Source organism: Salarias fasciatus, chromosome 11 (genome assembly GCF_902148845.1).
Source record: "Salarias fasciatus chromosome 11, fSalaFa1.1, whole genome shotgun sequence".
Taxonomy (NCBI): Eukaryota; Metazoa; Chordata; class Actinopteri; order Blenniiformes; family Blenniidae; genus Salarias; species Salarias fasciatus.
In genome coordinates this window covers 35,018,382-35,034,357 of record NC_043755.1, presented here as the reverse complement: position 1 = coordinate 35,034,357, position 15,976 = coordinate 35,018,382, and the positions used below count along the sequence as shown (strand labels likewise).

At 49.8% G+C, this 15,976-nt stretch overlaps 1 protein-coding gene across 1 annotated transcript in view; it reads left to right on the top strand.

Annotated features, from left to right (window-relative positions):
• The first annotated feature begins 4,418 nt into the window (after positions 1-4,418).
• Positions 4,419-15,976, top strand: part of mtmr11 (myotubularin related protein 11) — a 49,184-nt gene continuing 37,626 nt past the window's right edge. Inside the window, 1 exon segment of the mRNA XM_030103598.1 lies at positions 4,419-4,878. Within this exon segment, the coding sequence (XP_029959458.1) occupies positions 4,822-4,878 (57 nt within the window). The 5' untranslated portion in view covers positions 4,419-4,821.

Sequence of the window (15,976 nt, the reverse complement as noted above, 5' to 3'; positions counted from 1 at the left end):
CTCAAGTCACAGTTGGTTGCTGTCCATCCATTGATGTTCCAACGCACCAGTGAAAAGTCTGTACTTACGGACTGGGCACATCTTTCTCACGCAGAACCTTGCCGTGGTTGTTCTTCAGTGCGCTTAGCCAAGCGTCCATTTGCGGCCAAATAAAAATCTTTCCCGATAGGAGTTTCTGTCAGGAGGGTCCTGAAGTTCAGATCCACCAGTCTCTCTGCATGAGACGTGGCTGAAGACACAAACAGCCTCTGAAAGCGTTGGTGGTCCTTCAGCTTAGCTTTCTGTCGCAGCACCGCTGCTTTCTCCCCCACTGACGGCAGCCCCGCTCGGACCAGGCCGGGTTTAGGGCCCCGTGTGCGGACCGCTACCGGGGTGGCACCGGGTCACATCTGAGACCATCGCGCAGCAGATTCAACACTTTGGCATTAAATCTTCACCATCCTCCTGCTGTAGACCCACAATAATGATGGAAACGTCTGGATCAAAATTGGGTTTTGCGCATTTAGCGGCAATTTTTTCCTCCACTCTCTCCATTCTGGAGGACAGAATCCCAACCTCCATATCCAGATTGGCACGCAACTCTGCTGCAGTTTTCTCCAACTCAGCCTTCATATTGGCTTGGCTCCCTGCAGTAAGTTCCCCCATACGTCCATTCAGGCTGTGAAACTTGTTGATCTGTGCTTCCAGAGCCGACTGCCTATTGTCCATCTTGGTGCTCAGAGATTTAATTTCATTCATGAGTGCCAGGTTGCCACTGTCAGGTTCCAAGTCTTTTAGCTTACGATTTCGGGTGTTATCAGCCATATTTTCAGGTTTAAACTCTTGACAGATGTTACACCAGCAAAAGTATCAACTAAAGGAAAACGGATCGCGCGCCTTCTTTTTCTTTTGTCTTCCTCTTCTCCTCCTTCTTCTTCTTCTGCTCCGTGTCCGGTGCACTTCCGTTTTGGATTGAATTTGCAGCGTTTTTTTTTTTCTTGCAGGTGTTTTCTGTTTGCAGCGCGTTTGCACCTGTCGGCCACCGTATTTCTGTTTTCAACCCTCCTGATATAAAAAAGAAAAAAAAAAGATTTTGTTGATTAAATTTGTCTTTTAAAAGGTAAACTCTTCAGAATAATCCCATTTACTTTTCCTGGTTCAGAGTTTAAGGTTTGAAAGAGGAAATCCAGGTTTACATTGAAAACCGGAAACATTTTTTTCACATCGAGGCAGTTTTTTTCGTCTTGAAGTTGGTTTGACGTTGGGAGTGCGGCCGCTCGCTGCTGGTTGAAGGAGAAACAGACTTCACCACAGCGCGACCTCTGCTGGTGAAAGTGAAGAAAAGCTGCAATTCCAGGGAAATTCCAGCAGGGGGCGATGAAGTGGTTTCGAAAAGAGCCCGGGTCTCATTAGAACCCAATAAAACCCAATAAAACCCATTAGAACCCATGAGAACCCCTGAGAACATGCTGATTCTCAGAGCGCAAATCTACACACAGAGCTCCTGGTTCCAGACCAGGTTCTGGTCTCTGGCTCTGGTTCTTCTGGACCAGACTTGTGCTGTAAATACTGACACTTCACGATGACATCATCATCTGGGGGATCCAGCCTCCTGATGACGTCATCATCTTGGGCAGGGGTGGGGAACCCTGGTCCTGGAGGGCCGCAGCCCTGCATGTTCTCCATGTCTCCCTGCTTCAACACAGCTGATTGCAATGAGGCTCGTTATCTGGCTTCCTGCTGGACTTGGCCATGAATCTTGATTCGATTCAGGTGTGTTGAAGCAGGGAGACGTGGAAAACATGCAGGTCTGCGACCCTCCAGGACCAGGATTCCCCACCCCTGATCTAGGGGATCCAGCCACAGACATCATCTACGCAGACGCTGCATTTACACCAGGCTGAAAAATGAAGCCAATGCTGAAGTGCAGTAAAGCTGTAATTCCAGAGAGATTCCAGCAGGGGGTGATGATGGTTTCAAAAAGAACCCGGATCCCATTGGAAGACATTGAACAATGAGGTATTTCAGAGAGAAATAAACACACAGAGCTCCCGGTTCCAGACCAGGTCCTGGTCTCTGGCTCTGGTTCCTCTGGACCAGACTCTGGTCTGTTGATTTGATTTCAGGGGTTAAAGTTCAGCATCCATCAGCCAATCACAGCTGCTCCTCTGTCATGCGACAGGCTGGACCAATCACATTCCACCTGGTCTACAGAGTCCAGTATGGAGACCACCTGCTGGAGGCTTCAGAACGTTAGCCCCGCCCATCTCTATACACAGCCAATGAGAACGCTGTGGGGGACGCCACGTTAGCCCCGCCCACCTCTATAAACTATGACTTCTCCACAACGATGTTGACAGATTTCAGAGACCTAATCTGTGGCTCCAGGATCAAGCTGGGGTCAGAGGTCACGGCTGGTCTGGAAGAGAAGCGGGGAAAAGTCTGGGACCTGTGTGAGACCAGGTTCAGGAGGGGGCTCTGGTTCTGGACCCAGATGGGGGTCTGCTGGTCCTCCAGACAGTCCGGTCTGATTGTCAATAAATGATGATGAAGTGCAGCTGGGATGACGGGACGATGCCGCCGCCGCCGCCGCCGCTGTTTTCTGTATCAGAGAAATCTGAGAGCCTGATGCAATATTGACGAGTCCCCCAGACCTGCCACCGCTTCACCGGCTGGTCCCAGTCAGCCTCCAGCCAGGGTCGGGCTGCACCTTCCTCCACCGGCCTCATCCTCACCGGGAAGCTGGAGGCAAGTGTGTGTGTGTGTGTGTGTGTGTGTGTTCTCGTATTTCTATCCTTGTTGGGGCCAAATGTCCCCACAAGGATAGCAAAACGTGGAACGACGTGCCTTGTGGGACCTTTTTCCGGTCCTCAGTAGGAGAAACAGTGTTTTCTTGACCATGTTGTTGTTACTGAAAAAAGTAAAAGTGCAAAAACATTTCTTTAGGGTTAGGCTTTGTTGTGGTGTGGGTTAGGGTTAGGGTAAGGGTCAGGGTTAGGGGCTAGACATGAATGGGAGTCAATGGACGGTCCCCACAAGGATAGAAATACAAGACTGTGTGTGTGTGTGTGTGTGTGTGTGTGTGTGTGTGTGTGTGTGTGTCCTCTGGATCTTCCAGAACCGACCAGACTTGGTTCAGATGTTTTCCTTTAAAGGTGCATTGAGGAGTTTTCACGTTTTATGTGAAACAGCGCCCCCAGCAGGCCTTGGGTGTAACGCAGCTTAGTGAAAAACTCGTCCCTGTGGCTCCCGTGCACGGAAGAGGGGAACTCCTTCCTCGCTCGTTTAGCAGCGCTCCAGTAAGATGTCAGTGTCTTCTCCCTGGTGGAGTCTGTGTGGAGCTGCAGTGCTAGAAGCCAGTCTGTTCTGACTTTCTGGAAGATCCTGCTCAGTTGTTGCTCACTAAGCATCTGGCGGAGTAATGGCGGACAAAATGAAACCTAACCAGCCGGAGCGCGCATTACGTCATTCCTCTCAAATTCTCCCCAAAAAAACTCTGGAGCCGGACCGGCACTGTGACTTTCAAGTGACAGTTTAGCCTGTTAGAGGTTCTGGTGATGAATCTGTCAGGGCACATTGGACACAGCATTAAAAATGTGTAACGTATTTATGGTGGAAAATAAGTATTTTTAAGGTTGTAAAACTCCTTAATGCACCTTTAAACGGTCATTTATTTAACTTTATATCACATGATTTTATTGCAAAGGTCAAAGGTCAGAGATGGGAGGGAATAGTGTCATCCTGGGTTAAAGAACAAATCAGAGAGAACGCCGAGGGAAGCAGGGAAGAAGAGCGACGCAGGAGGAACACCACAGGTAGAGAACCAAAACCAAACATGTTCATCAGGAGAAGCTCCGGGTCTTCTGCTGGAGCGAGCCGACCTCTGACCTCTGATTCCTGGACGTTAAATCAAAAACATCTTGTGTTAAACAGCAGTTTAGTGAGTTTTGTCCTGATAAATCAACAGTCAGCACATCTGAACATCTTCGTCTTTTCACAATTCAGCAGAAAAAAAAGATTTCAGATCTGACCCTTGACCTTCAGCCGCTCCTGAACGAGCCGTCAGGTTTTATTTAGCGGATTTAAACCTGAAGTTCAGATAAATTCTGACACGTTTACTGAACACTGATCGTGTTCCAGCTGCAGGTTCTCGTAAAGCTCGGCTCTCTTTTATTTTGAAGTGTTGAACATTAATTTTGAAATATTCCAAGAGTGAGGAGGATCTGGCGATGCGTTCACGGACCGTAAAAGTGTTGTTTTTTCAGCCTTCCTCGCCCCGTCGCTGAGTGGTGATGCGTTCAGAGCACAGTGGAAAGCTGGGAAAACTTGGCTGTGTGTGTGTGTGTGTGTGTGTGTGTGTGTGTGTGTGTGTGTGTGTGTGTGTGTGTGTGTGTGTGGCGCGCGCTGGTGCTCTGTCTCTTTAAGAAGCTGTTCTGTTTCCTCCGTTCTTTCATGGCGGAGAAAATCGGCTGGGCTCCGTCAGGAGGCTTCAGCGGTGTGTGCGCGGGTATGTGCGCTGTAGTGTGTGTTGCAGTGCGTGTTGTAGTGCGTGTGCGTGTGCCCGACACTCGGATGCTGTCCGCGGATGAAAGGAGCCGCTGGGTTTTTTCCGGACGGCCCTGAACGCCTCCTCCTCGGCGGCCGCCGGTGTTCAAACAGGCTCCGCTTTTCCTCCTTTTCACCGTTTTTCCTGTTTTCTCTCCGTCTTCTGCCTGGAACCGGGATGAAGTGACGGCGGCTCCCGCCCCCGCTCCGCCGCTCCGCCGCTCCACCGCCAGCAGCTCCCGCCACAGACCAGCTTCTCTCTTGGCGTTTGATTTTTTTTTTCGGACTTGAGAAAAAATGTTGACGGGAAATAAAACGACGTTCAAAGTGCGACAGATGCCTCCAGACATCAAGGTAAGACCGGCTTTAAACCAGCCTGAAGACCGGCTTTAAACCAGCTTTAAGACCGGCTTTAAACCAGCCTGAAGACCGGCTTTAAACCAGCTTTAAGACCGGCTTTAAACCAGCCTGAAGACCGGCTTTAAACCAGCTTTAAGACCGGCTTTAAACCAGCGTTAAGACCGGCTTTAAACCAGCGTTAAGACCGGCTTTAAACCAGCGTTAAGACCGGCTTTAAACCAGCATTAAGACCGGCTTTAAACCAGCCTGAAGACTGGCTTTAAACCAGCTTTAAGACCGGCTTTAAACCAGCTTTAAGACCGGCTTTAAACCAGCCTGAAGACCGGCTTTAAACCAGCTTTAAGACCGGCTTTAAACCAGCGTTAAGACCGGCTTTAAACCAGCGTTAAGACCGGCTTTAAACCAGCGTTAAGACCGGCTTTAAACCAGCATTAAGACCGGCTTTAAACCAGCCTGAAGACTGGCTTTAAACCAGCTTTAAGACCGGCTTTAAACCAGCGTTAAGACCGGCTTTAAACCAGCCTGAAGACTGGCTTTAAACCAGCTTTAAGACCGGCTTTAAACCAGCATTAAGACCGGCTTTAAACCAGCCTGAAGACTGGCTTTAAACCAGCTTTAAGACCGGCTTTAAACCAGCGTTAAGACCGGCTTTAAACCAGCGTTAAGACCGGCTTTAAAGACATACTTAAACATTTTGGCAAATTGGCCCATTGAGCTCAACTCCTCAGTCATCAGAGCAGCAGACTGACTGTTTCTGTGAGGCGAGCTGTTGTTTATCCAGAGGTGAGTCAGGAAGGTTTTCAGGACGGACACAATGGAAGTGGACGGTATTTTTGTTCCCCCTCGTCAAACTCATCAAATACACAATCCAACAACCCCAAAACACTTTGGTGACACGTTATAATCCACACATTCACTACGCTGTGGAACACCAACAAATAATACTGTAGCGTTACGACACTGAAGCAAATACTGGGAACTACTTTTCCTTTTCTAAATCACTACGCCCAGACGCCATGTTTAGTAAGTAGTTCCGTCTCAGCAATCTTCACATAAACAACTCAATCTGGTCATTTTGCATCAATGTTCCACAGCGTAGTGAATGTGTGGATCATAACGTGTCACCAAAGTGTTTTGGGGTTGTTGGATTGTGTATTTGATGAGTTTGACGAGGGGGAACAAAAATACCGTCCACTTCCATTGTGTCCGTCCTGAAAACCTTCCTGACTCACCTCTGGATAAACAACAGCTCGCCTCACAGAAACAGTCAGTCTGCTGCTCTGATGACTGAGGAGTTGAGCTCAATGGGCCAATTTGCCACAATGTTGAAGTGTGGCTTTAAACCAGCCGCTGAGGCAGTGGCAGCCTGTTGAGCCAGCTCTTTCTCCTCTAACGGTGTGTTTCTCCTGTTGGGGTGTGTTTCTCCTGTGGCGGTGTGTTTCTCCTGTGATGGTGTGTTTCTCCTGTGATGGTGTGTTTCTCCTGTGATGGTGTGTTTCTCCTGTGACGGTGTGTTTCTCCTGTGACGGTGTGTTTCTCCTGTGACAGTGTGTTTCTCCTGTTGGGGTGTTTCTCCTGTTGGGGTGTGTTTCTCCTGTGGCGGTGTTTCTCCTGTGGCGGTGTGTTTCTCCTGTGGCGGTGTTTCTCCTGTGGCGGTGTTTCTCCTGTGGCGGTGTGTTTCTCCTGTGGCGGTGTGTTTCTCCTGTGGCGGTGTGTTTCTCCTGTGATGGTGTGTTTCTCCTGTGATGGTGTGTTTCTCCTGTGATGGTGTGTTTCTCCTGTGATGGTGTGTTTCTCCTGTAACGGTGTGTTTCTCCTGTAACGGTGTGTTTCTCCTGTAACGGTGTGTTTCTCCTGTGGCGGTGTGTTTCTCCTGTGGCGGTGTGTTTCTCCGGCTGTGTGTGTCTCCGGCGGCGGTGTGTTTTGATCCAGGTTTCGCTCCGGTCTCTCCTGACACCAGCCGCCACCGATTGTTTGACCCTGAACCCGGCGGTTTGCTGAAGTTTGTCTCTCGGTGAATCAGCTGACGATACACTCGTCTCCGTGTTTAGTCTTCCATTCACACCGTGACGCAGACAGTCGCACCGGGGAAGTGTGTGTGTCTGTGTGTCTGTGTGGGGGGGGTGATGAAGACAGCCGGTTCCCACCTCTCACTGTCACCTGAACGCACCGTCAGAGCTCTGTGTGTGTGTGTGTGTGTGTGTGTGTGTGTGTGTGTGTGCATGTGTGCATGCGTGCGCGCGCCCGCGCCCGCAGTTATGTTCACTGCCTTTCTTACCATATTCATTGTGTTGCCATGGTTACGGCCTACAGTAGCAGCACTACAGTTCAATGATGAGGCTGAGAAGCAGCAGAACCAGGCCCCTGGTGGGGGGGGGGGGGGGGGGGGGGGGGGGCAGCAGAACCAGGCCCCTGGTGGGGGGGGGGCTCCACTGATCCTGTGCAGAACCCTGTTTGTTACTCTGTGAACTGAAGAACCAGGCTGGTCTGCAGGGTTGGAGTGTTGTGACAGCTGTGAATGGCCTTCAGTCTGGGGGGAGGGGGGAGGGGTGGAGGCGGGGGGCGGGGGGGAGGGGGGAGGGGGTGGAGGCGGGGGGAGGGGGGCGGGGGGCGGGGGGGAGGGGGTGGAGGCGGGGGGAGGGGGGAGGGGGGAGGGCGGGGCAGCAGCAGCAGCAGCAGCAGCAGCAGCAGCAGCAGTAAGTGGAAGCAGATGTGCGTTGTGGTTCCCGGCGCCGCTGCAGGTCCGGTGGTTGGTTTTCAGAACCGGAACCAGCAGGATCAGAGCGGAAAGTGAGCGTCACGGAGCAGCGCCGCTGCTTCTGTTCCACTCAGGCCGGTTCTGACCGGACCAGAACCGGAACCTGAATGTCATGAAGACCGTTGAGTCTGCAGGAACGTCGGGAACGTCCGATGACAGAACGTCTGCAGGACTCTGGTCCCGTCCAGTCGTCCCCCGAGTTTCCGGGCAGAGCCGGCCGTGTGGCGTTCAGGGACCAGCGGACCGACCGGGTTCTCCTCAGGTTCCCTGTGGACCCTCCACAGCAGCTCCAGGCTCCGGAACGCAGGGAACCGCTGTTGGGGAAGAACTGGTCTCCGTGTTGATTGGTGACCGGCTGTCCCCACGGCCCTCGTTCCTGGTCGATGACAAAACCAGACGGAACTTTGAAGAGTCGGGTTCCTACTTTGACTGTGACCAGTAGTAGTAGTAGTAGCAGTAGCAGTAGTAGTAGTAACAGTAGTAGTAGTAGTAGTAGCAGTAGTAGCAGTAACAGTAGTAGTAGTAGCAGTAGCAGTAGTAGCAGTATTAGTAGCAGTAACAGTAGTAGTAGTAGTAGCAGTAGTAGTAGTAGCGGTATTAGTAGCAGTAACAGTAGTAGTAGTAGTAGTAGCAGTAGTAGCAGTAACAGTAGTAGTAGTAGCAGTAGCAGTAGTAGCAGTATTAGTAGCAGTAACAGTAGTAGTAGTAGTAGCAGTAGCAGTAGTAGCGGTATTAGTAGCAGTAACAGTAGTAGTAGTTGTAGTAGTAGCAGTAGCAGTAGTAGCAGTATTAGTAGCAGTAACAGTAGTAGCAGTAGTAACAGTATTAGTAGCAGTAACAGTAGTAGTAGCAGTAGTAGTAGCAGTAACAGTAGTAGTAGTACCAGTAGTAGCAGTACCAGTAGTAGCAGTAACAGTAGTAGTAACAGTAGTAGTAGTAGCAGTAGTAGCAGTAGTAGTAGTAGTAGTAGCAGCAGCAGTAGTAGCAGTAACAGTAGTAGTAGTAGCAGTAGCAGTAGTAGCAGTATTAGTAGCAGTAACAGTAGTAGTAGTAGTAGCAGTAGTAGTAGTAGTAGCAGTAGCAGTAGTAGCAGTAACAGTAGTAGTAGTAGTAGCAGTAGTAGCGGTATTAGTGGCAGTAACAGTAGTAGTAGTAGCAGTAGTAGCAGTATTAGTAGCAGTAACAGTAGTAGCAGTAGTAACAGTATTAGTAGCAGTAACAGTAGTAGTAGCAGTAGTAGTAGCAGTAACAGTAGTAGTAGTACCAGTAGTAGCAGTACCAGTAGTAGCAGTAACAGTAGTAGTAACAGTAGTAGTAGTAGCAGTAGTAGCAGTAGTAGTAGTAGTAGTAGCAGCAGCAGTAGTAGCAGTAACAGTAGTAGTAGTAGCAGTAGCAGTAGTAGCAGTATTAGTAGCAGTAACAGTAGTAGTAGTAGTAGCAGTAGTAGTAGTAGTAGCAGTAGCAGTAGTAGCAGTAACAGTAGTAGTAGTAGTAGCAGTAGTAGCGGTATTAGTGGCAGTAACAGTAGTAGTAGTAGCAGTAGTAGCAGTATTAGTAGCAGTAACAGTAGTAGCAGTAGTAACAGTATTAGTAGCAGTAACAGTAGTAGTAGCAGTAGTAGTAGCAGTAACAGTAGTAGTAGTACCAGTAGTAGTAGTACCAGTAGTAGCAGTAACAGTAGTAGCAGTAACAGTAGTAGTAACAGTAGTAGTAGTAGCAGTAGTAGCAGTAGTAGTAGTAGTAGCAGCAGTAGTAGCAGTAGTACCAGTAGTACTAGTAGTAGTAGTAGTACCAGTAGTAACAGTAGTAGCAGTAGTAGTAGTACCAGTAGTAGCAGTAGTAGTAGCAGCAGTAGTAGCAGTGGTACCAGTAGTAGTAGTAGTACCAGTAGTAGTACCATTAGTAGTAGTAGTAACAGCAGTAGCAGTAGTAGTAGCAGTAGAAGTAGTAGTAGTAGCAGTAGTACCAGTAGTAGCAGTAGCAGTAGTAGTAGTAGTAGTAGCAGTAGTAGTAGTACCAGTAGTAGTAACAGTAGTAGCAGCAGTAGTAGCAGGAGCAGTAGTAGCAGTAGTAGTAGCAATAGTAGTACCAGTAGAAGTAGCAGTAGTAGCAGTAGTAGTAACAGTAGTAGTAGCAGTAGTAGCAGTAGCAGTCATAGCAGTAGTACCAGTAGTAGTAGCAGTAGTAGTAGCAGTAGCAGTCATAGCAGTAGTACCAGTAGTAGTAGCAGTAGTAGCAGTAGCAGTCATAGCAGTAGTACCAGTAGTAGTAGCAGTAGTAGCAGTAACAGTCATAGCAGTAGTACCAGTAGTAGTAGCAGTAGCAGTAGTAGTAGTAGCAGTAGCAGTAGTACCAGTAGTAGCAGTAGCAGTAGTAGTAGTAGTAGTAGCAGTAGTAGTAGTACCAGTAGTAGTAACAGTAGTAGCAGCAGTAGTAGCAGGAGCAGTAGTAGCAGTAGTAGTAGCAATAGTAGTACCAGTAGAAGTAGCAGTAGTAGCAGTAGTAGTAACAGTAGTAGTAGCAGTAGTAGCAGTAGCAGTCATAGCAGTAGTACCAGTAGTAGTAGCAGTAGTAGTAGCAGTAGCAGTCATAGCAGTAGTACCAGTAGTAGTAGCAGTAGTAGCAGTAGCAGTCATAGCAGTAGTACCAGTAGTAGTAGCAGTAGCAGTAGTAGTAGTAGCAGTAGTACCAGTAGTAGCAGTAGCAGTAGTAGTAGTAGTAGTAGTACCAGTAGTAGTACCAGTAGTAGTAACAGTAGTAGCAGCAGTAGTAGCAGGAGCAGTAGTAGCAGTAGTAGTAGCAATAGTAGTACCAGTAGAAGTAGCAGTAGTAGCAGTAGTAGTAACAGTAGTAGTAGCAGTAGTAGCAGTAGTAGTCATAGCAGTAGTACCAGTAGTAGTAGCAGTAGTAGCAGTAGCAGTCATAGCAGTAGTACCAGTAGTAGTAGCAGTAGTACCAGTAGTAGTAGCAGTAGTACCAGTAGTAGTAGCAGTAGTAGCAGGAATTAACAAAGTAAGTTGGTCACCAGTTAACAAGGAAACTAGTGAATTCATAACACCATCCTGACTGAGTCCAGGAGATTCCAGCAACACAAAACACTCACAGCTTTGTCTTTCTGCAGCTGTGAGGACATTCACTGACATAATGCGTTTCCCAGACCCGTACCCCAGACCCTGAACCCAGCTTCAGCCTGACCCAGACCCTGAACCCAGCTTCAGCCTGACCCAGACCCTGAACCCAGCTTCAGCCTGACCCAGACCCTGAACCCAGCTTCAGCCTGAGCCAGACCCTGAACCCAGCTTCAGCCTGAGCCAGACCCTGAACCCAGCTTCAGCCTGACCCAGACCCTGAACCCAGCTTCAGCCTGAGCCAGACCCTGAACCCAGCTTCAGCCTGACCCAGACCCTGAACCCAGCTTCAGCCTGACCCAGACCCTGAACCCAGCTTCAGCCTGACCCAGACCCTGAACCCAGCTTCAGCCTGAGCCAGACCCTGAACCCAGCTTCAGCCTGAGCCAGACCCTGAACCCAGCTTCAGCCTGACCCAGACCCTGAACCCAGCTTCAGCCTGAGCCAGACCCTGAACCCAGCTTCAGCGTGACCCAGACCCTGAACCCAGCTTCAGCCTGACCCAGACCCTGAACCCAGCTTCAGCCTGAGCCAGACCCTGAACCCAGCTTCAGCCTGACCCAGACCCTGAACCCAGCTTCAGCCTGACCCAGACCCTGAACCCAGCTTCAGCCTGACCCAGACCCTGAACCCAGCTTCAGCCTGACCCAGACCCTGAACCCAGCTTCAGCCTGACCCAGACTCTATCAAACAGCTGTAAAAGCTACAAAATCTCAATATTTGTCTAACCTTGTCTCGTCCAACAGTCACAAACCACAGGTGCTCTTCAATGTTCTTAATAGTATTTCAAATCCACGTGACGGTGGTATTTTGTTGTCCTCTACAGCACTGTGTGAAAAATTTAGAAAGTTCTTCATTGATAAGGTTTCTGCCACTGTGTCCTCTGTCTCAATGTGTCCTCTGTGTCCTCTGTCTCACTGCCTTCCGCTCCAGTCATTGATGCTGCCTCTCTCTGTCCTGTGAGCTTGGAAGACTTTGAGCCGGTCACTCTTGGTGAGTTAGCTAAGGGCCTCCACACACTACAGGATGATCGGCCGAATTTTGCCCCGATCTTCTCCTCCCGATCGAGGCCGACAGGTTCCGATTGTCGGGAGTATGCAAATAAGTTCGGGTCCGATCTTCGTGTAGTGTGCGGTGTGTTCCGAGAGATTTTTTCCGGTCGGAGCCTCTCGGGAGGCGTCGGAAGGGGAGATCGGAGATAATGAACATGTTCAATATTTCCGATCGCAAATCCTGTGGTGTGTGGAGCTCTGAGAGGCGCCAATCAGCTCCGAGTAGAGCTGTCCACACCCTCGAAATAAAGCTCTCTGATTGGCTGAACAGCTCCGTCTCACCAAGGTGCCGCTGATTAAAAAAAGTCCCCCCGCAGCTGTCAGAGCTGGATGATGAATATATGTCTGTGAAATATATTCACTATATATGACAGTGAAACAGAAAAGCCAGAGCTCTAAACCCAGCTGTGCAGGAAGTGATGGTTAATCCTGACGCTGCTGGATGAACTGGATCCTCCATTCAGACCCAAACTCCAATCTAATATCTGCATCTCCGCCAGTCCTGCAATAATCCCAATGTTTTAATTCATCTCCGTTATTAACCATCACGGAAGAATGGGGAAGAAAAAAATAATAATAAAAGAAAAAAAAAACTTTCCACTGATTCCGTGCCCTCAGAGACAGAGCGGGCTATAATGAAACTTTCCTAATCAACGTATTTTTACGTTTTGATTTAAACTATCAAATCTGTGGACATAAAGAAGGATTTAAGATATTTGATGATTTAAAAAAGATTTTAAAAAGTAGCTTTTATTTGACACGGTCTGCTAATAACTTTATTCTACTGCTGCACTCGGGACTCAAAAGTAAAAAAAAAACAAAAAAAAAACACACAAACAGATTAGCTAATAAGCTGAATTATTATTAAATGTAAATTACAATAAAATGATCTGAAACTATGTTTCCCTCTTCTGTACTGGAACATTTAAATTTTCTAACGAGGTGCTGACAGTCCGTGCTCTGTGGGGGGGGGGGGGGGTTTGCACTGAAGGAGCGATACCAATGTGAATGAATGAACTGAGGGAACGAATGAGTTCTCCACTTATTATTGAAAGTGGAGATGAATGTAAAAACAGCAGTGAAGGGAAACAGCACGAAGTCACGTCGGACGACGTGAGATTTGGAGGAGTGAGGAGCCGATTCTCGGCTGAAGAATCTGCTGGTGTGTGTTCTGCTCCGGAGTGACACACACACTAGACGATCAGGAGAGGAAGATCGATCGGGTACGATCTGTCCTCTGCTGTCGTGTAGTGTGTGGTGTCTGAACCGGGGAAGATTGAAAACATCCTGTAGTGTGTGGCCGGCTTAAGATTGTCAGTTGTCTGAGACCTTCTTTTTGTCCAACTGATTGTCTTCCTTCTAAATGAGTTAAAGAGGTGTTTGACTCTGTTGGTCCTGTTGTGCCTCACTGGCGTCTGGCGGTGTCCCTTCAGATTTTAAACATGCAGTTGTGCAGCCTCTTCTCAAAAGACACAACTTGGACCCAGATGAGCTTTCTAATGATAGGCCAATATCTAAACTTCCATTCCTCTCTAAGGTTTTGGAAAAAGTGGTCTTCAACCAACTACAAACCCATCTTGCCCAAAATGACATTTGTGAAAAATTCCAATCAGGTTTTAAAGCAAAGCACAGCACTGAGACGGCGCTCCTGCTGTTACTTTAATGATATTCTTGTGACGCTGGATACTGGGAACTCTGCTGCTCTCCTGCTGTTGGACATGTCCTCCGCCTTTGACACAGTAGACCAGAACGTTCTGCTGTCTCGGCTGGAAATGTGTGCTGGTGTCAAAGGCATGGCCCTCGATTGGTTTCGTTCGTATTTGGACAACAGAACTTTTTCTGTCTACGAGGGGGTACCCAAAAATTCCCGGAATTTGGTCAGAAAACAATAATAATAATGAGTTCGACTTCTGGCCGTCAGATGTGCTGCAGGTAAGCCTCGTGCACATCTGTGAGAAATCTGAGCTCCCAGAGTGACACTGACGCCTGTCAGGAGCTATTTATAGTAACAGAGTGCAGCGGCGGTCTGCGATTTTTTCCAAAATGGCGACATTGACTGTGAAGCCAGAGCAGCGCAAACATTAAATTCTGCTTCTTGCTGGAAAAACAGCAGCAGAAACACTCAGCTTGTTGCAGCAAGCCTACAAGGATGCTGCTCTGGGGAAGACTCAGGTCCATGAGTGGTCCGGGGGTCTGAGAAGGGCCAGATGTCGGCGCGTCAGGTCCGCTCAGCGTGAAAACAACGCTGAGCTGCTTCTCGGCTGTCCAGGGTCTCGTCCACAGCGAGTCCGTCCCTCCAGGTCAGACTGTAAACCAGGACTACTACAGGAAGTCCTCAGACGCTCCGTGAGGATGTGAGGAGGAAGCAGAGCGTCGTGGCGGAGTGGAGCCGATTGATCCACCACCACAGAGCGCCAGCGGACACGGCGCTGCGCCTCACGCAGTTTCTGGAGGAGAATGAGATGAATCTCCTCTCCCATCCGCCTGATTCTCCAGATGAAGCCTCCAGGGACTTTTTCTTGTTCCCCAGGTTGAAGAAGCAGCTGAAGGGACAGCAGTTTGCAGATGTGGAGGAGGGGACAGACAAATCGCAGCCGGCAAAAAATGGCACAATTACGCACGAGTCTGACGACGCATTGGTGAAGTGGGAGACACGGCTGGAGCGCTGCATTAATGCGGATGGAGATTATTTTGAAGGCGACGGTGGTGTTTTATTTTGAAATGTCATAAATAAAAAGTTACAGTCACATTCCGGGAATTTTTGGGTACCCCCTCGTATATTGGCCTCAACAATCCAAGCCTGCTCCCCTGAAATGTGGTGTTCCTCAGGGTTCCATTGTGGGCCCAATTCTTCTTGGCATCTATTTATTACCCTTGGGATTGATTTTTGAAAGCACAATTGTAGGAGCCATTTCTCATTTCGTTAATTAACCACCAGGGGGCGCGGTATGGGGAAGTATAAAGGCAGCACACAGGTGATCGGGGCAGGCGTGCACAGAGGGAAGGTAACAGTCCTTCACCGTGTGCGATCTGGTTTATCTGATGGGAATGGTATGGTTGAGCTTTCCGGCTCCAGCTTAATGCGAACGGTGGATTGTGTGTGCACCAAAGGAAATAAATGGGTCGCAGCACCCGAACAAAAGAGCATGGAACCTTCTGATTGAAGCGCCGTGAAGGCACGCGTTGGAGACGATTCTCCCTCTACACCTCAGGAGCTCAAAGTGTACAGGCCCTAAAGGAAAAGGGCTGGACATTTTAACTGAAAGACTCCTGTACAAGGATCGTGGACATTAATCAGCTGATTAATTATCGATCGGCTGGGGAGTTCCTGTCGCTGATCAGCTGGAGGCTGGAGCTCAGCCGCCGTGCACGGAGGCGCACAGGATCTGCGGTGCAGTGGGCGCCGCGGTGCGAGGGGAGCCGAGCCGAGGACCACCAGCGACGGGGTCGAACGGCACCTCCGAGTGGCGGATCGGCGACGCGTGGCACCAGCGTGCGGCACCAGCGTGCGGCACCAGCGAGCGGCGGAGCTGCAGCGAGCGGCACCAGCGAGCGGCGGAGCCGCGGCGAGCGGCACCAGCGAGCGGCGGAGCCGCGGCGAGCGGCACCAGCGGCGGCGAGCGGCGGCGAGCGGCACCAGCGAGCGGCGGAGCCGCGGTGAGCGGCACCAGCGAGCGGCGGCGAGCGGCACCAGCGAGCGGCACCAGCGGCGAGCGGCACCAGCGGCGACGGAGCCGAGGCACCATTAAGTGGCGCGGCGTGGCGGAGGCACGGCAGCGTCGGAGCTGGGCAGCAGATCTCTGACTGGCGGAGTCTAGCGGCAGAGCGACGAGCAGCGGAGCGACGAGCGGCGGAGCGACGAGCGGCGGAGCGACGAGCAGCGGAGCGACGGAGTCGAGCAGCGCACCACCCGCAGCGGAGCAGCAGCCGCAAACACACAAGGCTTTGTGAAGTATTCACATAAGGAAGGTACCCTGTAGCGCTACCACACACACACACACACACACACACACACGCACACACACCCCAAATGGCCATTAACTCAAAGTGTACACGAAAAAGAAAAGAAAAGGGAAAAAAAGAGACAAAAAGAAGGTGAAGCTTCAAGCCCAAGATATTATTTCACAGACTTTATTTTCACGGGCGGAATTTAC